At 39.5% G+C, this 18,276-nt stretch overlaps 1 protein-coding gene across 1 annotated transcript in view; it reads left to right on the forward strand.

The window, feature by feature from the left end:
- Window positions 1-471: 471 nt before the first annotated feature.
- The window catches only part of ttc14 (tetratricopeptide repeat domain 14), a 45,730-nt gene continuing 27,925 nt past the window's right edge, over window positions 472-18,276 (forward strand). Inside the window, exons 1-2 of the mRNA XM_061975518.2 lie at window positions 472-957; window positions 6,061-6,188. Coding sequence (XP_061831502.2) covers window positions 824-957; window positions 6,061-6,188 — 262 coding nt within the window. The 5' untranslated portion in view covers window positions 472-823. The remainder of the gene's footprint in view (window positions 958-6,060; window positions 6,189-18,276) is intronic.

Consider the following 18,276-nt stretch of genomic DNA (forward strand, 5'->3'; position numbering starts at 1 on the left):
TCAATGTGTTTGTTCTGTAAAGGAATGAGTTAATGTTTAAAATGACTGGTTAATAGTGCTATTATAAAGTGCAATGTCAGCACAATTTTCTTTCCTGCAATTTAAAATGCACTTGTTTTAATAAATAAATACAGCGTTTGAAAAGCATACACAATCTGTGTTAATATATTAGTCTGTGGTTAAAAGGACTTGAAAGGACTCGAAACTCAAAATGCAGGACTTAGGACTTGACTTGAGACTTTCCAGTCTTGACTTTGGACTTGACTCGGGGCTTGCCTGTCTTGACTCGGGACTTGACTCGGACTTGAGGGCAAAGACTTGAGACTTACTTGTGACTTGCAAAACAATGACTTGGTCCCACCTCTGCTATATACCAATATAGTCTGCTATTCTCAGTACTCACCCTGAGGATACACACTCCAGTACAGTAGGTGGCGCTATGCACCTGTAACGTGAGTTGCGACCCGCCTCAAAACGAAGAAGAAGAATAAGCGTCCTCACTCCCAAAACAGGCTGTGCTCATGCTAGCAGTTCTAGTGACGACAAACTTACATTTGGTCAAATTCGCGTTAAACGGTAGACTATTGTCTTGTTTTCTAACAAGTATTCGTCATAGTCTGGGATTTTCACGGGTTACAGACAAAAAGGCGTCGTGTTGTCCTATTAGCGTGGACGTTTTCGCTGCCAAAAAGTGCTGCTTTTTTTTATTGACTCCATCGAACACTTAACTAAACATTCTTTGTTTTCGGTTCTTTTTTTGCGACACGTGTTATGAGTTTCCCTTTTTATGCGGAGAACTCCGACCATGTGAAATAAGAGCATCATGGACAGAGACTTGTTGAGACAGTGTCTGACTTATCACGGAGAGTCACTATTCAGCACGCTTAAATGTGAACAAACTGAAAACCCAGACTTCCAAGACGTGGTGACTGACCTTTGTAAGGTTGCGTATGAAAGGTAAGTCAAGTGTGTTTTATTTGGGTCATTATGGAGATAGACATGGCCTTTTAGTAATATCGCGATATTTTTTAGGCCATGTCATGATACACGATATATATCTCGATAATTCTTTTTTTTCCCCCATTTATTTATTTATTTATTTCAGGCAATGACATTAAAAAAAATAAATAAAAGTTGACAACACATAATAATATAAGTTAATATAGTGCAAAAGGTAATGTATAGTTTGTAATCCAGGGGTGCTCACACTTTTTCTGCAGGCGAGCTACTTTTCAATTGATCAAGTCGTGGGGATCTACCTCATTCATATATATAATTTATATTTACTTGTTTATGAAATATATGTTTTTGTTAAAGGTGTTTAATGATAATGCAAGCATGTTTAACACTTATAGTTAATATTGTTAAAAAATTTAAGGTGTTTAATGATAATACAAGTATGTTTAATACATATACTTAATATTGTTAACAACTTAAAGGTGTTTAAAGATAATACAAGCATGTTTAACACATAGTTAATATTGTTAACAACTTAAAGGTGTTTAATCAATCAATCAATCAATCAATGTTTATTTATATAGCCCTAAATCACAAGTGTCTCAAAGGGCTGCACAAGCCACAACGACATCCTCAGTACAAAGCCCACATAAGGGCAAGGAAAAACTCACCCCAGTGGAACGTCGATGTGAATGACTATGAGAAACCTTGGAGAGGACCGCATATGTGGGTAACCCCCCCCCTCTAGGGGAGACCGAATGCAATGGATGTCGAGTGGGTCTGACATAATTTTGTGAGAGTACAGTCCATAGTGGATCCAACATAATAGTAAGAGTCCAGTCCACAGTGGGGTCAGCAGGAAACCATCCCAAGCGGAGACGGGTCAGCAGCGCAGAGATGTTCCCAACCGATACACAGGCGAGCGGTCCACTCCGGGTCCCGACCCCGGACAGCCAGCACCCCATCCATGGCCACCGGACCTGAGTGTCTCCTCCTCCACAAGGGATAGGGGGGAGCAGAGGAGAAAAGAAAAGAAACGGCAGATCAACTGGTCTAAAAAAAAAGGGGGCTATTCAAAGGCTAGAGTATACAAATGAGTTTTAAGATGGGACTTAAATGTTTCTACTGAGGTAGCATCTCTAATTGTTACCGGGAGGGCATTCCATAGTACTGGAACCCGAATAGAAAACGCTCTATAGCCCGCAGACTTTTTTTGGGCTCTGGGAATCACTAATAAACCGGAGTTCTTTGAACGCAGATTTCTTGCCGGGACATATGGTACAATACAATCAGCAAGCTAGGATGGAGCTAGACCGTGTAGTATTTTATACGAAAGTAGTAAAACCTTAAAGTCGCATCTTAAGTGCACAGGAAGCCAGTGCAGGTGAGCCAGTATAGGCGTAATATGATCAAACTTTCTTGTTCTTGTCAAAAGTCTAGCAGCCGCATTTTGTACCAATTGTAATCTTTTAATGCTAGACATAGGGAGACCCGAAAATAATACGTTACAGTAATCGAGACGAGACGTAACGAACGCATGAATAATGATCTCAGCGTCGCTAGTGGACAAAATGGAACGAATTTTAGCGATATTACGGAGATGAAAGAAGGCCGTTTTAGTAACACTCTGAATGTGTGACTCAAACGAGAGAGTTGGGAGATAATACAAGCATGTTTAACACATATAGTTAATATTGTTAACAAGTTAAAGGTGTTTAATGATAATACAAGCATGTTTAACACATATAGTTAGTATTGTTAACAAGTTAAAGGTGTTTAAAGATAATACAAGCATGTTTAACACATATAGTTAATATTGTTAACAAGTTAAAGGTGTTTAAAGATAATACAAGCATGTTTAACACATATAGATTCCTTTCTTTCATGAAGACAAGAATATAAGTTGGTGTATTACCTGATTCTGATGACTTGCATTGATTGTAATCAGACAGTGGTGCTGATAACGTCCGCATTTTCGAATGGAGGAGAAAAAAAAAGTCCTCTTTTCTGTCCAATACCACATGAAAGTGGTTGGTTTTTGGCATCTTATTTGTCCAGCTTCCGTACTCCTTTGTATACACTTTACAAGAAATACATTGTCGGCAAACTCCGTAGCTTGCTAGCTTGTGCACGCCAGCTTTCTGAGACTCTTATTTTGTTAGCGCAACTGTGCAGTCGGTCTTTGGAGTTTTGCGGACAGGTACGGCGCCAGAGTCTGTTGAAATAAAGTGTTTCTCGCCTTCCAGTCGGTAATTTTAATGAGCTGGCAGCAGCCTGCGTCATCTCAGAAGACCCTCGGGTGCCGTGAATGTCAATCAAGTGACGAAAGTGACGTCATAGTCAAGATTTATGATCGCTCATTTTTAGGACTATTTTTTTAATGCCTGGCTGGTGATCGACTGACACACCCTCCGAGATCGACCGGTAGCTCGCGATCGACGTAATGAGCACCCCTGATTTAATCCCACCCCCAGTTCTCTATTCAGTGATTATTCACATGAGTTTCACTCTTACTTTGTTCAAGGATTATAATACAGATGTTGTATCATAGTGGCATTACCACAGGTAACAATAATTATTACACTGTAACAATAATTTGTAGAGATGTCCGATAATATCGGCGTTAAAATGTAATATAGGAAATTATCGGTATCGTTTTTTTTTTATTATCGGTATCGTTTTTTAAATTTATTTATTTATTTTTATTAAATCAACATAAAAAACACAAGATACACTTACAATTAGAGCACCAACCCATAAAACCTTCCTCCCCCATTTACACTCATTCACACTAAAGGGTTGTTTCTTTCTGTTATTAGTATTCTGGTTCCTACATTATATTTCAATATATATTAGGGATGTCCCGATCCAGGTTTTTGCACTTCCGATCCGATACCGATATTGTTTTTGCATTTCCGATCCGATATCGATACTGACCGATACCGATACTGACCGATACTGGCCTATCCGAGCATGTATATTGCGATACACAATATATATCTCGATATTTTGCCTTAGCCTTGAATGAACACTTGATGCATATAATCACAGCAGTATGATGATTCTATGTGTTTTGATTGATTGATTGAGACTTTTATTAGTAGTTTGCACAGTGAAGTACATATTCCGTACAATTGACCACTAAATGGTAACACTCGAATAAGTTTTTCAACTTGTTTAAGTCGGGGTCCACTTAAATTGATTCATGATACAGATATATACTATCAGATATATACTATCATCATAATACAGTCATCACACAAGATAATCACATTGAATTATTTACATTATTTATAATCCAGGGTGTGGAGGGGGGCGCCGGATGTAAGTGTCAAAAAGACAGCCAAAAGAGTTTGATATGAGAATAAATCTAAAATTAAAATATAGGGTAGAAATGCACCCATTTGCAGGAAATGTAGTCTTGATTTTCAAAATGTTCTTTCAAGGCTTGCATGTCTACATTAAAACATTCCTCTTCATACTGCATTAATATATGCTACTTTTAAACTTTCATGCAGAGAAGGAAATCACAACTAAAAAAAATCACTATTTTTTTCATACGGTGTTGATGTGGAAATTTTTGCCTATGCATTTTGATGGTGTGGGCGTGTGGCACCAAATGGAGATAAGCGTCTCGACAGACGTCACAATATTTGAACAATGATGACGAAAACTGTTGTCTCTGTCGTGTCCGTGTGTCGAAAATTGTTTTGCGCTTATTTTTTTATTTGATTTTGTGCGTGGCATAGATTTGCTATGCGCAGAGGACGTTTAAACAGTGCGCAATTGCAGGCGCGCACCTTAGAGGGAGCGTTGCTCGCACGGCTGCGCTAGCATCACAGCTAACGTTAGCCATGCTGCTACCTCTCTGCTTGGGGAGTACGTATACGTATGTGACGTATGACGTGACCGTATGTGACGTGTGTCGTGACAGTATGTGACGTGTGTAAGAAGGTGCGCTCGCTGTCTGTGAGAGGGAGACACAGGAAAGAGTGAGAAGAGCCTGTTGTGTAATGCCAGCAGCTAAAAGCAACTGCGTGAGAATTGTGGATGTGTTGAAGGTGTGCTGGAAAATGCGGAACGGAAATTACGGAGCAGCAGAAAAGTGGAATGTATTATTTAAATCGGTGCGTTCGAAAACACGGACCAGAGTTTTTTTTAAAACTGGATCTGGATCGGCATTTTCCCATGCCTTGCCGATACGCAATTTTTGGCAAATATCGGCAGCCGATCCGATCCAAATATCGGATCGGGACATCCCTAGTACCAAGGTGCAGTATAGAGTACGGAGTGCATTTTCATTGAGGTATAGTTTTGCTTTGTTTATAATTGAGAGGCTTTTGGGTGAGATGTAACGAACACATGAATAATGATCTTAGCGTCGCTGGTGGACAAAATGGAAAGAATTTTAGCGATATTACGGAGATGAGTGAAGGCCGTTTTAGTAACACTCTTAATGTGTGACTCAAACGAGGGAGTTAATTGTGATATTTAAGACATTCTGTTTCTGTGCTACTAAAATGTTTCTGCGCTACTCATTTTTTTTAATTTAGTAGCGCCGATGCTCCTGGTGACAAAGCGAAGCGCACAGCCCTCTCAACTCAATACCTAATATCAACTTCAGACTTGTTGCGTATATCTGTTTACTCTGTGTGGAAGTATCAAAGTAATTCCGTCTCAAAAAAGGTTACAAAAGCTAGTCCATCTCTGTGCTTATAATAATAAATATGGATTAGATTCATATAGCGCTTTTGTAGACACTCAAATGCAGTGGATGGCCTAAAAACAGATTCTTAGATGACAAATTAAAAAGAAAATTGATTCGGAATAAATAAGAATGGCAATTCGGATGTGAATCATTTTTTTTTACAGCACCTCTGATGGCCTGGCCAATTAAATCACAATCAGTCAGTATAATTTAATCTACAAATTCTTAGGTTTTGGATATACCATGCATACAAGGTGACATATTCCATATTGTTTGAATCATACCCTTGATTGATGATATTGTTCTGGGTGTCACAATATTTTTTGACGTGTGCGCTGACATTCAGTTTCTACTCTGACAAACTTTTGATTTCATATTTTTGTGCAACTTGACAGCAACGGCGAAGGGCCGGGGAACCCCCTCGTGGAGCAGTTCATTGCCAGGAAGGCTGACATTCTATTCTGTCCATCGTGGAAGACAGCAACTCCTAAAGAGGAGAAGCATGGAGATGAAGAGGCTGCAGGTTGTCCAAATTTGACACTTATTTTTTTAACCTGTACCCAGATGCAACCTTTTTTTAAATAACTGATTTCTATTAAAAAAAAATAGTGAGTCACTTGAACATTTACTCCAAAAATTATTGAAACATAACTTTCCCTGTAATAACCAACAAATAATTACATATGAACTATGATTTGAAGATATGTCCTTTAGTCCAAAACCTTATTTATCATACTATCTGCAATTTGATTGTGACAATCACACCTGAAATTAGGTATAACTTTAAAAATAATTCATAAAATCAAACATTAAAATAGGTTAATGGCACCATGCAAGGAGTGCTTATCGAAGAGTTCTCCTGGCCAACTTCCCATAGAGCAAATAAACGTGTTATTTGTCTTTCTCTAGATCGGTACCGAGGGCTGCAACGTTATTGCGACGTTGTTTTTTTATTCTGTTGTTTAACTGAATGGAGTGCCTGGAACGCTCCCCGAAATTGCAACTGCAGTATGTGGCGGTGGAGGTGTGGCTAGCGATGTGGGGGGCGTGGTTAATATGACATCATCACATATGACGTCATGGTCATTTTGATTTGCAACGATGCGTATATATATTTTTTAAAGGCTAAAAAATATATATATTATATATTTAAAAATAAATGTGTTGTTATTAATAAATATTTTTTCTTATATTTATGTTTCTTTTTATTTCAAACATGTATACAATGTCAGAATATTACATAATACACATTTTAATTTCTCATTACAACATGTAGGAAGAAGCAAAGCCTATTTAATCCTACCCATTTCCACTTCATACCAACTTTCAATAGATGTATTCATTCATTGTTCTCAAATTGCAAAACAGTTACCCAACATTCTTGGGTAGGAGGTTATTGTTTGCTTTGTGCATAATTTTACGTGTTTGCAAATGCACCAAGTCCTTGAATTTCAATATTTTAGACTTGATCAATAAAGTGTTTGTATGTTCTCTATATCGTACATTATGTATTATTTTAACTGATTTTAGTTGTGACATGGTTAGTGAATGAAGTGTACTTATGTAATTATTTCCCCTATATTTATACACAATAATGCAGATATGGTAACACTAGCGAGCAGTAAAGAATATGAAGTGATTTTTGGTTCAGTACATATTTTGCTTTGTTCACTTTTGATATATTTCTTGCTACTTTATGTTGTATATTTTTTGCATGGGATTTCCAGTTCATTTCTCATCTATAATTACTCTCCAAAATTTGATTTATTTTACCTTTTCAATATATACTCAATCTATTTGTATTGGTTTGACTTTCTCTGAATGATATTATTTTAGTTTTACTGAGATTCAAACAGTCTGTTTTTATCAAACCATCTTTTTAATTTGTTAATTGTTTGTTATAATTTGTATTAGCTTCTGTGTGTTCTCTCCTGAACAAAACACAATTGTCACCTGTGTCTCCTTTGTAACCTTACAAATGTTGTTTATACAGAGATTAAATAATTTTGGTCCCGGTGTTGATCCCTGGGGTACGCCACAGGATATACTGTAATTAGTTATGTTGATGTATGTTCGCATAACTTCACATATTCATGTGGGTTAAGTAGCTTCTTATCGAGTTCAAAACCAGGCCTCTGATGCCATACTTTTCTAGTTTATTATTATAGTATGATTGTGTAACTTTTCAAATGCTTTTGTTAGACCCATAAATATTGTAGCTTCACACTGTTTACTATCTATTGCATTGGTAATTTCCTCTGTTACTTTGAATGTTGAAATGTCAGCTCGGAATCTGTATTGGGTCCGCATTGGTTGTATTGGCAAGTGTTTCACTTTTATTTATGAATTGGTCTAATCAGTTGTCGAATAGCTTTTCAAAGATTTTAGAAAACTGCGGAAGTAAGGAAACAGTTTGTGAATTGGTGTTTGTTTCCAGTCTTATAAATTGGTACAGTAAATTTTTTTTCCCAGTTTGAAATGAGAGATTGCTGATATACGTAAGAGGTTCTGAAATTTCTTCAATAACTGTTTTTATCTATTTTCTACATGTGTGTAGTGTGCTAGTTAGCTTGTTCTTATATTTTTATGTACTTTTTTTCTGCCTCTGTAGATCTTTGTGTTATATTCTGTATAATGTATTTTTTGTTGTTGTAAGCATTGTTAACTAACCTTTGTTATCCATGGTTGATTGTCTTTTTGCTTCTTGCTTAATTGTTTCAATGGACAAAAAGCATCAGGAAAGTATAAAAAAAATTGACATACGCCTCATTTACATAATTTTCTCTTTGCGCATTGTCCCAGCTTTGTTTTCTTAGATCATTCTTAAATCCGATCATCTTTATCTCTGTGTGTAGTTTTTGCAGTGTCCTTTTGCATTTTTCTCTTCCCTTTGTTTCCGTCATAGATTATGAAAATCGATAGATGATCACTGATATTCATACTTGCCAACCCTCCCGGATTTTCCGGGAGACTCCCGAAATTAAGCGCCTCTCCCGAAAACCTCCCGGGACAAATTTTCTCCCGAAATTCAGGCGGACCTGAGTGACGTGTCGACAGCCTGTTTTCACGTCCGCTTTCCCACAATATAAACAGTGTGCCTGCCCAATCACGTTATAACTGTAGAATGATCGAGGGCGAGTTCTTGGTTTCTTATGTGGGTTTATTATTAGGCAGTTTCATTAACGTCCTCCCAGGCGGTAACAACACACAACAACAGCAGTCACGTTTTCGTCTACCGTAAAGCAGTTCGTCTGCCGTAAACAGCAATGTTGTGACACTCTTAAACAGGACAACACTGCCATTTTCTGTACATGCATATGTGACAACAACATCTACAGCTTTTAGAGAGTGCAGTGCACAACTGCGCACACAACAAGGAGATGAAGCAGAATGCATCATCAGAGAGGGTGTTCAACATGGTTAGAAAAATAGTGACAGAGAATTGAACAAGGATGGACAATTCAACCCTTAACTCAACAATGAGTAGATGAGTGTTATGTGTGTGTATATGTGTAAATAAATGAACACTGAAATTCAAGTATTTCTCTTATTTATATATATACCGTATTTTCCGCACCATAAGGCGCCCTGGGTTATAAGCCGCGCCTTCAATGAACGGCATATTTCAAAACTTTGTCCACCTATAAGCCGCCCCGTGTTATAAGCCGCATCTAACTGCGCTAAAGGGAATGTCAAAAAAACAGTCAGATAGGTCAGTCAAACTTTAATAATATATTAAAAACCAGCGTTCTAACAACTCTGTTCACTCCCAAAATGTACGGTAATGTGCAAATGTGCAATCACAAACATAGTAAAATTCAAAATAGTGCAGAGCAATAACATCAACATCAATAACTTAATGTTGCTCGAACGTTAATGTCACAACACACAAAATAAACATAACGCTCACTTTCTGAAGTTATTCTTCATTCATAAATCCCTCGAATTCTTCTCCTTCGGTGTCCGAATTAAAAAGTTGGGCGAATACGGGATCCAAAATGGCCGGCTTATGTTATATTCTCTTGCTGCTGCTCTATTTCCGTGTTCTTCGGCATGACTTATTGCCTTAAGTTTAAATTCTGCGTTATACGCGTGTCGCTTAGTAGGAGCCATTTTGTGGTCTTTACAGATGTAAACACACAAAGGAAATGAAACGTAATACCCGCGCGCTTCTTCTTCTACGGGGGCGGGTGGTTGCTTACCGTAGAAGAAGAAGCGCTTCCTCTTCTACGGGGGCGAGTGCTTACCTTGGCAGTTGCTTACCATAGAAGAAGAAGCGCTTCCTCTTCTACGGGGAAAAAAGATGGCGGCTGTTTACCATAGTTGCGAGACCGAAACTTTATGAAAATAAATATTTATATTAATCCATATATAAGGCGCACCGGGTTATAAGCCGCACTGTCAGCTTTTGTGAAAATTTGTGGTTTTTAGGCGCGGCTTATAGTGCGGAAAATACGGTGTATATATATATATAATAAAATAAATATATATATATATATATATATATATATATATATATATATATATAATAAAATAAATATACATATATATATATATATAGCTAGAATTCACTGAAAGTCAAGTATTTCTTATATATATATATATATATATATATATATATATATATATATGAAATACTTGACTTGGTGAATTCTAGCTGTAAATATACTCCTCCCCTCTTAACCACGCCCCTAACCAAGCCCCCAAACACGCCCCACCCCCACCTCCCGAAATCGGAGGTCTCAAGGTTGGCAAGTATGCTGATATTGGTTATTAGCAGACCACTTATAGCGTTATCAAAATCATTGGTAAAGATATCAATAAGCACAGCAGAGTGACTTGTGATTCTGCTTGGCCTGGTGATTTTAGGATATCTAAGATCATACTATACTTTTTTGTCCATGAAATCAACAATGGTCTTTTGCTTGTTAGGGTTCACAAGGTCGATGTTGACGTCACTACATTTGAAAATTACTTTTTGACTGATATCAGTGAAGGTTGCCTTAATCCAGTCCTCAAACCTTTCAATGCTTGACTGAGGTGCTCTGTATATACCGATACTGTTGACAACACTAATTTGTTCTTTTCGGGACATATTTCAATGGTTATACTATCTAAAATATTTTCAATGGCAAATATGACATGTATTTTTATCACTTTATAGTGCAAGTCCTTCATCACATGAACTGCAACTCTGCCTCCATTCTTGTTTATGTAGTTTATTTCATATCCTTCCAGTTCGAAAGATATTCCTTTCTTAGCATCCATCCATGTCTCTGATACGGCGATCACTTTGAAGGGTTCGTAGAATTCTTCCAAAACGTGCTTTATGTTTTTGTAATTTGCATTTGGAGTTTGCTATGATGCTAACAGACAATAGTGTGTCTTTTCTACTGGTTGTAAGAAAAATCATTTCATGTAAAAAACAAAACACTTATTTTTAAGGTGTGGCGGAAATTATTTTTCCCTGGCGGTGCACCAAGATCAATTACATGTAGGGGAAACCCTAGCAAACATTGTTTTTGCCCGGTCACTGTGATAGAGCGCATATGAAAGTGGTGGTGTGTGGACGTTGAACAGCTAAAAGTTTTTTTTAAATAATTTTTTTTAATGCACAGTCTAGGGTTGTACGGTATACCAGTACTAATAAAGTACCACAATACTAATCAACTGGAAACGGGACTAAACTCCATCCATCCATCCATCCATTTTCTACTGCTGTTGCTGGAGCCTATCCCAGCTGCATTCGGGCGGAAGGTGGTGTACACCCTGGACAAGTTTGACACCTTTGAAAAAATACCGGTGCCGTTTATGCTGCTGTGCGGCGGTGACTACAGAGCCGAGGGGCATGATGTTGAGTTTGTCAAAACGCACACATAAAGTGCATACAAGCAATAATATTGTGGAGAGGAAAAATGGCAAATAAACGTCATTTCTACTGGTTAAAGGCCTACTGAAACCCACTACTACCGACCACGCAGTCTGATAGTTTATATATCAATGATGAAATCTTAACATTGCAACACATGCCAATACGCCCGGGTTAGCTTACTAAAGTGCAATTTTTTAAATTTCGCGCGAAATATCCTGCTGAAAACGTCTCGGTATGATGACGTCTGGGCGTGACGTCACGGATTGTAGAGGACATTTTGGGACAGCATGGTGGCCAGCTATTAAGTCGTCTGTTTTCATCGCAAAATTCCACAGTATTCTGGACATCTGTGTTGGTGAATCTTTTGCGATTTGTTCAATGAACAATGGAGACAGCAAAGAAGAAAGCTGTAGGTGGGAAGCGGTGTATTGCGGGCGGCTGCAGCAACACAAAACACAGCCGGTGTTTCATTGTTTACATTCCCGGAAGATGACAGTCAAGCTTTACCATTAGCCTGTGGAGAACTGGGACAACAGAGACTCTTACCAGGAGGACTTTGAGTTGGTTGCGCAGACGCGGTACCGTGAGTACGCATGCAGCTGCGGCTTCCAAACATTTGATCGCTTGCCCGTACGTGCGTGCTGCTATGTGCATGTCACGTACGTAACTTTGGGGACTTTGGGGAAATATATGTGCTGTATGAACTTTGGGGAGGTGAACGGTACTTTGGGCTGTGGGATTGAGTGTGTTGTGCAGGTGTTTGAGTTGTATTGGCGGGTTATATGGACGGGACGGGGGAGGTGTTTGTTATGCGGGATTCATTTGTGGCATATTAAATATAAGCCTGGTTGTGTTGTGGCTAATAGAGTATATATATGTCTTGTGTTTATTTACTGTTTTAGTCATTCCCAGCTGAATATCAGGTCCCACCCGCCTCTCACAGCATCTTCCCTATCTGAATCGCTCCCACTGCCCTCTAGTCCTTCACTCTCACTTTCCTCATCCACAAATCTTTCATCCTCGCTCAAATTAATGGGGAAATCGTCGCTTTCTCGGTCCGAATCGCTCTCGCTGCTGGTGGCCATGATTGTAAACAATGTGCAGATGTGAGGAGCTCCACAACCTGTGACGTCACGCTACTCGTCTGCTACTTCCGGTACAGGCAAGGCTTTTTTATCAGCGACCAAAAGTTGCGATATTTATCGTCCATGTTCTCTACTAAATCCTTTCAGCAAAAATATGGCAATATCGCGAAATGATCAGGTATGACACATAGAATGCACCTGCTATCCCCGTTTAAATAAGAAAATCGCATTTCAGTAGGTCTTTAAGAAAGAGGGTGCGGGAAGCGCAATATGGAGGTATTTGGGCTTCAAAACTAACAATAAATGTGACGATTTAAACAGGAGTGCTGCTTTAAAACACGCCTAGCCAAACGTGGAGATTAGTATTACCACCTTTGCTTCAATCTTAGGTAAACATTTAAATAATAAACATTCAGATCTGCACAAGGAGTTATAAAGAGTGACGGGTAATAATTTAGTTGTTAAACCTTTCCAGCTGTTCGGCTCCCATGCAGACCGTAGTCTAGGGCAGACGTTGCCTCCAGGGTCGATGTTGTCGTCGGGGGTAACGCCCTTCAGTTTTTAGTATAATGGGTAAGGGTGGGTACACCCTGGACAAGTCGCCACCTCATCACAGGGCCAACACAGATAGACAGACGACATTCACACACTAGGGCCACTTTAGTGTTGCCAATCAACCTATCCCCAGGTGCATGTCTTTGGAGGTGGGAGGAAGCCAGAGTACCCCGAGGGAACCCACACAGTCACGGGTAGACCATGCAAACTCCACACAGAAAGATCCCGAGTGCAGGATCGAACCTGGGACCTTTGTATTGTGGGGCAGACGCACTAACCCCTCTTTCACCGTGCGTGTAAAAAAACAAACATATTTAGAAATGTGTAAAGCAGGAACTCTCTGTTGGCTGTCTTTTTTACATGTGACTTTTGCAAAACCTTTATGTGTATGACTTGTCAGTGCAGCGATTTTAACGTGTAAAGAAAGAGTTGTCTGTTTAACTCCCCCTTGCCTTTCTTTTTACTCACTCGTCGGCGCCTTGTAGCCACTCACACTCGTGTTGCCATTGAAGCCAGGAACATGGGACTTTTCATCACTTGCTGTAAATAAAAGTTCATGTTTAAGCAGTAACTTAGTGGTCAGAAGTATTTTGTATTCAAATGTGAAGTGATTAAGAAATGACAAGAGTTTGGAATGATCTACTCCGCCGGATGTTAACCTGGATGTTGTTAATCTTTACTCGTATATGGAGAAAAGCCCTGCCCCCTGGCGTAGAAAAAGAAACAATTTCGACCTATATATGACCTACATCAGTGTTTTTCAACCACTGTGTGTACCGCGGCACACTAGTGTGCCGTGAGATAGTCTGGTGTGCGGTGGGAGATTATCTAATTTCACCTATTTGGGTTAAAAATGTTTTTGCAAACCAGTAATTATAGTCTGCAAATTATGTGTTGTTGTTGAGTGTCGGTGCTGTCTAGAGCTCGACAGAGTAACCATGTAATACTCTTCCATATCAGTATGTGGCAGCCGGTAGCTAATTGCTTTGTAGATGTCAGAAACAGCGGGAGGCAGTGTGCAGGTAAAAAGGTGTCTAATGCTTAAACCAAAAATAAATACAAGGTGAGTGCCCCTAAGGAAAGGCATTGAAGCTTAGGGAAGGCTATGCAGAACAAAACGAAAACTGAACTGGCTGCAAAATAAACAAAAACAGAATGCTGGACGACAGCAAAGACTTACCGTACTGTGGAGCAAAGACGGCGTCCACAATGTACATCCGAACATGACATGACAATCAACAATGTCCCCACAAAGAAGGATAAAAACAACTGAAATATTCTCGATTGCTAAAACAAAGAAGATGCGGGAAATATCGCTCAAAGGAAGACCTGAAACTGCTGCAGGAAAATACCAAAAAAAAAGAGAAAAAGCCACCAAAATAGGAGCGCAAGACAAGAACTAAAATACTACACACAGGAAAACAGCTAACAAACTCCAAATAAGTCAGGGGGTGATGTGACAGGTGGTGACAGTACACCTACTTTGAGACAAGAGCTATATTGATGCATGCTTGGTTATGGTTTAAAGTCATATCCAACAATTGCGACAACAACTTTTTACTGTCAACTGAGTTTCGTTTTTTAATGATTTCTGCTGGTGGTTTGCCGCCGGATTTTTTCAACGCAAAAAATGTGCCTTGGCTCAAAAAGGTTGAAAAGCACTGACCTAAATGATCACTTATTGAAATAAAAGATGCCGCTAAAACATGGACTTTTATGTGCAGCAAGTGACGAAAAGTCCATTGGACTTGGCTTCTACAGCAACACGAGTGCAGTGTTTCCCACAGGAAAGGCATCTATTTGCGGTGGTGTGGCCGGCCGGCCGGGGGGGGGGGGGTTTGGGCGGCGATGACCAAGAAGAACGCGGAGTTGGAATATAATTACAACACTTTATGTACATTTTTATATACAGATTTTAACAATTAGTTATTCACTGAAATATATTAATTGTGGTTCTTACAAAAAATATATCTTATAAAATATAAAAGCTAAAATGTCTCTTAAAGCTCTGCCCCTTTAATTAGTGCATACTAAATAATTTAACTTTAGCCTACTACTACAACCATATTATTTACCAGCAACAAAGTGAAACTATACTCCCAATATTTTACAAAAGTAACAAATAAACAGATAATACCTCCTGTGGTCTGGACTGTAGGCCTACCTCCTCTCCAAGTCGAGCCCTTTTCGGCCGTTGGAAATATTTTTCTATATTCATCTGTGTGAAGGAGTGAACATCCAACATTAGAATTTATTACTAACAACAGAACCGCTCTATGTACAGTGCCGTCTAACCTTAAGCGGCAGCAGCTCAACACATGCAGGAGCCAGTGCTCATGGCTTATATCTTACTAAAATCCTTCCCGTTGACTATTTACAACACTACACAGTATTTATTATTATTATCTATAATTACATTTAAATGGCATTGCATACATGTAAAATTAAATGCTATTTCACATTATTTGACCAGTAGCAGTTACCGTATTTTCCGCACTATAAGGCGCACCGGATTATTAGCCGCACCTTCAATGAATGGCATATTTCATAACTTTGTCCACCAATAAGCCGCCCCGGACTATAAGCCGCGCCTACGCTGCGCTAAAGGAATGTCAAAAAAACAGTCAGATAGGTCAGTCAAACTTTAATAATATATTAAAAACCAGCGTTCTAACAACTCTGTTCACTCCCAAAATGTACGCAAATGTGCAATCACAAACATAGTAAAATTCAAAATAGTGCAGAGCAATAGCAACATAATGTTGCTCGAACGTTAATGTCACAACACACAAAATAAACATAGCGCTCACTTTCTGAAGTTATTCTTCATTCGTAAATCCTTCGTCTTCGGTGTCCGAAGTGAAAAGTTGGGCAAATTTACGATCCACTGGCAGATGTTGGCGTCGTCTGGCGCTGCCTCCTCGTCTTAGTGAAGGTGTGTTCGCCTTCTGTCATCCATTGTTCCCACGCAGTTAGCAGTCTAGCTTCGAATGCCCTGTTGACACCAATATCTAGCGGCTGGAGGTCTTTTGTCAATCCACCTGGAATGACGGCGAGTATTGAATTAAGCGCGTAAGCGTGTCTCTCAATGTGCTGTTATGAGCTAGCAAATATAACAACTACACTACCCAGCATGCAACGATAGTTACGAGCATGCGCGGTAGCCCTGAGAAGCGTTGTATGCTGGCAGTTAGAATGTGGTTATGAGCACGCTGTGAGTAAACGTTGAGAACTCAGTTAACACGCCTCGTCTGCATTATTTATAATTAGACAGACAACACACTTAATAGGAGCCATTTTGGGGTCTTTACATAAACACACAAATGGAAATGAAACGTCACATATCCCAGCATGCACCGCGCGCTTCTTCGTCATCCACTGTTCCCACGCAGTTAGCAGTCTAGCTTCGAATGCCCTGTTGACACCAATATCTAGCGGCTGGAGGTCTTTTGTCAATCCACCCGGAATGACGGCGAGTATTGAATTAAGCGCGTAAGCGTGTCTCTTAATGTGCTGTTATGAGCTAGCAAATATAACAACTACACTACCCAGCATGCAACGATAGTTACGAGCATGCGCGGTAGCCCTGAGAAGCGTTGTATGCTGGCAGTTAGAATGTGGTTATGAGCACGCTGTGAGTAAATGTTGAGAACTCAGTTAACACGCCTCGTCTGCATTATTTATAATTAGACAGACAACACACTTAATAGGAGCCATTTTGGGGTCTTTACATAAACACACAAATGGAAATGAAACGTCACATATCCCAGCATGCACCGCGCGCTTCTTCTACGGGGAAAAAAGATGGCGGCTGTTTACCGTAGTTGCGAGACCTAAACTTTATGAAAATGAATCTTAATATTTATCCATATATAAAGCGCACCGGGTTATAAGGCGCACTGTCAGCTTTTGAGAAAATTTGTGGTTTTTAGGTGCGCCTTATAGTGCGGAAAATACGGTACACTCATCTGAACAGGTCATCCACCTGTTTAAAGCCTAATCACAGTTCACATCTTGAAATGAAGGGCCTTTAATGGCCAAAACATTAACCTGGACAGCTTTTTAAGAGCTGCTTGGCTCAGATTTTATTCTTTTCATTGCATTCACATGCTGCAATGGACAGTGGACAATTTAGCTCCAGTATTAATGCAATATCTGAAGCACCGTCTCCACGTGTGTATATTGACAACAGGGTTATAACCTGGACACGTTAGCTCGTCGAATGAAAACACCTGACTGTTACTACGTGCGTCTGCCCCGCCCCCCGAGCAAACAGCGGCGATGTTAATAAAGCAGCGTCAGGCTGCTCACGTCGGTGAAACGCCAAGACGTCTTACCCTCGTATTTTCATCCGGTCGGTCCGTTCCGTCCTCTTCTTCTTCTTCTTCTTCTTCTTTTTCTTCTTCTGGCGCACCAGGTGAATTAATTGCTATTGGCGAGTTACAATGCATAGTAGGCTACCGCCACCTACTGCACCGGTGTTGTAACTACAAGCTCCATTCACAGACAGAGTCTCATTGCTTTTATGAGCGGTAGAGCGAGTCAAAAGCCGAAAAATCCATTTGTGGCGGACGTAATTCTATCGTGGCGGGCCGCCACAAATAAATGAATGTGTGGGAAACCCTGCGAGTGTCAGTGTCTGCAAGGTGCCAACTATTTTAATTATAAGGAAAGGGAAGAGGAAGTTACAGACAGACAACTCTCTTTACACGTACAAATTGCTGTACAGACAGACAACTCGTACACGGCAGAAGTTTTGCAAAAGTCACGTGTAAAAAAACAAACAAAAAAAAAACAGCCAAAAGAGAGTTCCTGCTTCCAACAATTCTAAATACAGGCACACAATTTTATTTATTTTTTTTACACACATGCCGATCGAAAAACTGAAGTTTTTTTTACACACAGACAAATCATAATACGGACAGACAACTTAAAACACACACAGATTGAGATACAGACACACATAAGTACACATGCACATTAATTGGATTACAAACGCACAGAATGTGATGGCCGTTTGCAAATAATTTTGCTAAAACAATACTTTCATAGCCTCACCAGGAGGGCTGCTAACTTGTAGGACATGTTTTTTTAATGGT

This window comes from Nerophis lumbriciformis, linkage group LG14 (genome assembly GCF_033978685.3).
Source record: "Nerophis lumbriciformis linkage group LG14, RoL_Nlum_v2.1, whole genome shotgun sequence".
In the NCBI taxonomy this organism is placed as follows: domain Eukaryota; kingdom Metazoa; phylum Chordata; class Actinopteri; order Syngnathiformes; family Syngnathidae; genus Nerophis; species Nerophis lumbriciformis.